Source organism: Tupaia chinensis, unplaced genomic scaffold, assembly GCF_000334495.1.
Source record: "Tupaia chinensis unplaced genomic scaffold, TupChi_1.0 Scaffold145396_1, whole genome shotgun sequence".
Classification (NCBI taxonomy): Eukaryota; Metazoa; Chordata; class Mammalia; order Scandentia; family Tupaiidae; genus Tupaia; species Tupaia belangeri.
In genome coordinates, this window is record NW_006205257.1 from 2,169,709 (window position 1) to 2,175,635 (window position 5,927).

Here is a 5,927-nt window from a genome sequence, read left to right on the forward strand (position 1 = left end):
GACTTTCCTGAGAACTCGATTATTTGCGTGTTGTGATTTTCAAGCCGCTGAGTCCTCAACCAAGTGGGAATCTAGCATCTTAACCACCGTACCATGTGCTGGCCCCATGCCATTTGATTTTAAACAGAATTATGTCTTAACCTTCAAAGCTAAGGACAGAGGTGACATAAGCACTTGAAGCTGGTCTCAGTCTACCGTTAACCATCTAAGCAGACATCCTTCAACTAATTCCAGAAAGAAGTTTAAGATATTCATGAATCAACCTCCAAAGCACATCAAGGACAGTGCCAACACTTATTGGGCAGTTACAACAGTGGCAGCAGAACATCTCATTTAAACTTCGAGGTAACACAATACAGGGTAAGAACTTCTGTGAACTGCTTTAGTTTTGGTAACAAGATCATTAATATTGTATGAACTTAATACTTGTGGCATACTGTAAGGCTTAAAGAATAAAATAACCAATAGGGTGCCATGTTTATACTTGAAGTAAGAAAACACTGTGACTTTCACAGACACACAGTTTCAGGCAAGTTTAGTCAACCCTGCTTGTTAGTTAGGATACTCAATTAGGCCAGCTTACAAATAAGCAGCACCCTACAGATGGCTCTTACTTAACACATAGCTCTTGGGATAAATGTGCTTATTCTGTGACTCAACAGTCACGTGGATGTGATAAAGATGGCGGTTGTATATCACTACTCGGTGAAATTTACTGCCTTCTTTCATGACTTCTTCGTTCTTTTTTTCCGTAGACAAAAGCTTGTTTAAAAAATCTGAATCTTCCAAGTACAGCTCATCTCCTGAAAAATAATAAAATTTTAAGTCCATAAAGTATTTAATTTTTTAACTCCTTCTAACACAGAAGGACAAATCGGCATTTCTTTGTATCTACTTCATGTGTTTAGAACTGAGATCGTTGTGAATAACCCCAATTGGATGAGGTTTTTCCAATTTGCTTCTACTTTTTTAAAAGAATTATTTAATTGTATTTCTTTTTATTGCATTTAGTTTTTAATTTAAGGAGAGAGAGAATATGCGAAAACAAGCCACTACATTTGAGAGAGACAAACTACAATCAGTGATGTGAGCGTCCAGCACCTTAACCACCATACCACCTGCTGGCACTACTTGCCTCTATTTTTAATGACACTCCTTCCCCTCATCCAAGAACTTTCCTTGCACACATCAACATTTATGACTGGTATGTTTTCATTGTGGACTGTAACTTTTAGACTAGTTCATGACTCTCTTTATTCTATGCAATACTGATATTGCATTTTTTTAAAACACATCATGACTTTTCTGATGACCCAACAGTAATGTTGCCTTGGTATGGTCGACTTTGGCATTTTAATGCGGGCTGTTCTGATCATTTTTTTAAAGAGGTTTTTGCCTTACTGTGTGTGTGCAACTGCTCTCTCTCACCGTCTCTATCTCTGTTTCTGTCTCTCTGGCCAGTACACGCACTGTAAGGCAAAAACCTCTTAAAAAAAAAAAGTTACCACATAAATGAAAAGTGCTAAATGACCCCTATAGGTTGAGTAATGAATCTGACCATTATTCAGAGGAGCTGAGCAGGCAGCCATGGAGTAACACAGGTGACAAAGACCCACTCTAAACTGCCACAAAGGCGCCATCACAAAGGTGTTTGTCCATCTAACCATTAACAAAGTCCCTAATTGAAATATGGTGACTGCACATTAATGCTTGTCATTTAAATTTATAATGTAATAAAGTTGGGACCTGCAGATGGTGTAGTGGTTACATCATTGGACTCCCATGTAGTCGACCGTGGTTCGAGTCCTGGACCCAGTGGCTTAAAACTCACACCAGCCAGGTGTGCGTGCATACCCAAAATCCAGATAGGAGAATGGAGAAGGGACTGTGGTGTGGCCATTCCCCGCTTTCTGTCTCTCTCTCTCTCTGCCTCTCTGTCAAGTACATGTGCCCTATAGCCAAAAAAAAAAAAAAAACTCTCAAAAAAAAATGAAATGTAATCAAGTGAGATAATCAGTATACAAGACATAGCTCTGTCAACGTCTAGAAAATATATTTACATAAGTGTATGAGGGGGTTTCTAAATGTTTGTGGGGCAAAATAAAATTATTGCATGAGTTTATTTTCGTGCAAAAAAATTTGCGATCCATGCAGTTCTTTCACAATACTCATTTCTCATAAACTTTTTGAAGACAACCTCCCCTGTGTATATGTGTACGTGTGTGTAATGACATTATCCAGAAACTCTGGTTATGATGAATGCTATCGCTATCTCACAGACTTTGACCTTATGTAATTAATACCCTATGGCCTACAAAATACAGATGGCAACTGATGTCTCTGTGTTGGGCAATACTACCATCACCTAGAGCACTGAATACGAACACTAACTACACCATCGACGCCTCATGATTTACCTGGTAAAAGCTGAATCATCCCATCAGCAGTTAACAATGTGATCGGCATCCATCTTTCTGCACCTTCTAATCCACGTCCCAAACAAAATTTATACAAGTCAGAAAGAGAGGCAAAATTTTCAAGTCTTCTTATTTCGTAGAACTGTGGAGGTGCCAACCATATTTCTTTTGATATGAAACTTTCCGTCGTTTCTGATGGAGAAGACCACTGCAGGAGACAAAGGTAGAGTTTCCAAAGGTTGATTCCACAGATATGCTGGGTGCACATGCAGACTCCCAGGATCCTGAGGATGTGGAGTACTGGGGGAAGGGGATCACATCAGGACAAGACTCTATTAAGAGTGCTTTCTTGGGACTAGTAGTTAGCGTAATGGCTATGTCACTGAACTCCCATGTAGTCGACCACGGTTCAAGTCCCGGACCTGGTGGCTTAAACTCACACCAGGCGCCTGTGCGTGCGTGCCCAAGATCCCAAGAGGAGAATGGAGGAGAAGGGATTGCAGCATGGCCATCCCACCTGGGGGGTGATTTCTCATTTTCTATCTCTTTGTCTCTCTCTCTCTCTCTCTGGCGAGCACACACGCCCTATAGCAAAAATCTCTCCACAAAAAAAAAAGGGTGCTTTCTCTCTTTCTTTCTCATACAGGCACTTCCTAAAAAACTCTCAAAAAAAAATGAAATGTAATCAAGTGAGATAATCAGTATACAAGACATAGCTCTGTCAACGTCTAGAAAATATATTTACATAAGTGTATGAGGGGGTTTCTAAATGTTTGTGGGGCAAAATAAAATTATTGCATGAGTTTATTTTCGTGCAAAAAAATTTGCGATCCATGCAGTTCTTTCACAATACTCATTTCTCATAAACTTTTTGAAGACAACCTCCCCTGTGTATATGTGTACGTGTGTGTAATGACATTATCCAGAAACTCTGGTTATGATGAATGCTATCGCTATCTCACAGACTTTGACCTTATGTAATTAATACCCTATGGCCTACAAAATACAGATGGCAACTGATGTCTCTGTGTTGGGCAATACTACCATCACCTAGAGCACTGAATACGAACACTAACTACACCATCGACGCCTCATGATTTACCTGGTAAAAGCTGAATCATCCCATCAGCAGTTAACAATGTGATCGGCATCCATCTTTCTGCACCTTCTAATCCACGTCCCAAACAAAATTTATACAAGTCAGAAAGAGAGGCAAAATTTTCAAGTCTTCTTATTTCGTAGAACTGTGGAGGTGCCAACCATATTTCTTTTGATATGAAACTTTCCGTCGTTTCTGATGGAGAAGACCACTGCAGGAGACAAAGGTAGAGTTTCCAAAGGTTGATTCCACAGATATGCTGGGTGCACATGCAGACTCCCAGGATCCTGAGGATGTGGAGTACTGGGGGAAGGGGATCACATCAGGACAAGACTCTATTAAGAGTGCTTTCTTGGGACTAGTAGTTAGCGTAATGGCTATGTCACTGAACTCCCATGTAGTCGACCACGGTTCAAGTCCCGGACCTGGTGGCTTAAACTCACACCAGGCGCCTGTGCGTGCGTGCCCAAGATCCCAAGAGGAGAATGGAGGAGAAGGGATTGCAGCATGGCCATCCCACCTGGGGGGTGATTTCTCATTTTCTATCTCTTTGTCTCTCTCTCTCTCTCTCTGGCGAGCACACACGCCCTATAGCAAAAATCTCTCCACAAAAAAAAAGGGGTGCTTTCTCTCTTTCTTTCTCATACAGGCACTTCCTATCATTTTCAAAAAAGGAGAGTAAGCTGATTCGATAAACATGGAACAACTCCAGAAGGTCCTTCTTTAACTGGCTTACTAAACATTTGGCACTGTGTGGAGACATTTTGGGTTGTCGTAACTGGCAGTCGCTACTGGCATTAGGAGGCTAGAACTTACACTAGGAGAACATAATTCTACCCCCAAGCCCAGGAAGGTGAAATTGAGTTATGCCTTGGATAACTATAGGTAAAAGTTTGCAAACGTGTATATCTTAAACACCCCGAGAGGGCTATAAACATATACATTCCTGGAATACCGGTAGAAGACCCAGCAATCTGAGTTTAGCAAGTATCCCAGACCATTCTGAAGTTGGTCACTGTTACCTTCTGAAAAACAGTTCTGAGCTTCAAAGGATCACTCAATTTCTCTAGGCATTCTGCTTTCTCTGTGCTCCATGGGTTCAGTGACAACAATCAAGATGAGGGGCTAAACGACAGGCGTCAACCCACTTACTCCAACCTGTTAAGGTTATTCTAGACCGTCGGTTACAAAGAGTTATCATTTATTGATTCGTTGTTACGAGAAAAGAACTGCTCAAATGCTTTACACAGGACTAGTTGCCGGCGTGGTAGTTAAATAGGCTGGATCCCCATGGCCAACTGTGCATTCGTGTCCTGGACCTGGTCATCTGAAACACGTTGGGCATGTGCATGCGTGCCCCAAATCCTAAAAGGAGAATGTGAGAAAAGGGATTGCAGCCTGGCCATCTACCCTGGAGGATGCTTTCTCACTCTTTTTTTTTTTTTTTCAAATCCAGCTCTTAGGATGACAATGTATACTCACATTTTTTTTGTTTGTCTGTTTTTGGAGAGGTTTTTGCTATAGGGTGCATGCGCTCGCCAGAAAGACAGAGAGAGACAGAGAGACAGAAAGCAAGAAATCACCTCCCGGGGGGATGGCCACGCCACAATCCCTTCTCTTCCACTCTCCTCTCGGGATCTTGGGCATGCACGCACACGCGCCCAGCGTGAGTTTAAGCCACCGGGTCCGGGACTCAAACCGCAGTCGGCTACATGGGAGTTCAGTGACATAGCCATTACGCTAACTGCTGGTCCCTATATACTCCCATTTTACAGATGAGGAAACGCAGGTGGCTCTGCTAACTAGAAAATCTGGACTTTAATTTCTGGGGTTGTCTGTTTTCACTAGGTTTTCGAACTTCAGTATCACTGACACACTTGGTCAATAATTCTTTGTTGTTGGGTACTGTTCTATGCACTGAAATAGGGATGTTTAGTAGTATTCCTAGGTTCTAGCCTCCTAATGCCAGTAGCGACTGCCAGTTACGACAACCCAAAATGTCTCCACATAGTGCCAAATGTACTTGAGGAGAGGGTGGGTGAATCCCACATTGCTGAGAACCACTGGTGGAAACCAGCCTAGCAACTGTTGACTAGAACTACTTCAAACCATGAGAGCGAGAATTACCCTTCCCCCCTTCAGTCAATGTAATTAAAAAAAAAAAAAAAAGGATAAAATTTACAATCATTTCCAAATGTTGAAAGTTGCAAAATTATAATCCTGAAAAAAGAAAGACAAATGAGGTGAGCCCTACCATTCTAGGGCTTCCACTGAAAGGTAATTCCCAGTTTAGAGCACAGAAAGAACCTAACCAGAATTTTCTTTTTTTTTTTAAAGAATTATTTTATTTAATTTTATCATTATCAATATTTTTTACCTTGACCAGAAAGAGACGGGGCGGGGGGGGGGGG

At 41.6% G+C, this 5,927-nt stretch overlaps 1 protein-coding gene across 1 annotated transcript in view; it reads right to left on the reverse strand.

The window, feature by feature from the left end:
• Window positions 1–518: 518 nt before the first annotated feature.
• NUDT19 (nudix hydrolase 19) overlaps window positions 519–5,927 on the reverse strand; it is a gene marked incomplete at its 5' end in the record, with an annotated part of 12,145 nt that continues 6,736 nt past the window's right edge. The window contains 2 exons of the mRNA XM_006168015.2: window positions 519–803; window positions 3,520–3,727. Of these exons, the coding sequence (XP_006168077.1) occupies window positions 598–803; window positions 3,520–3,727 (414 nt within the window). The remainder of the gene's footprint in view (window positions 804–3,519; window positions 3,728–5,927) is intronic.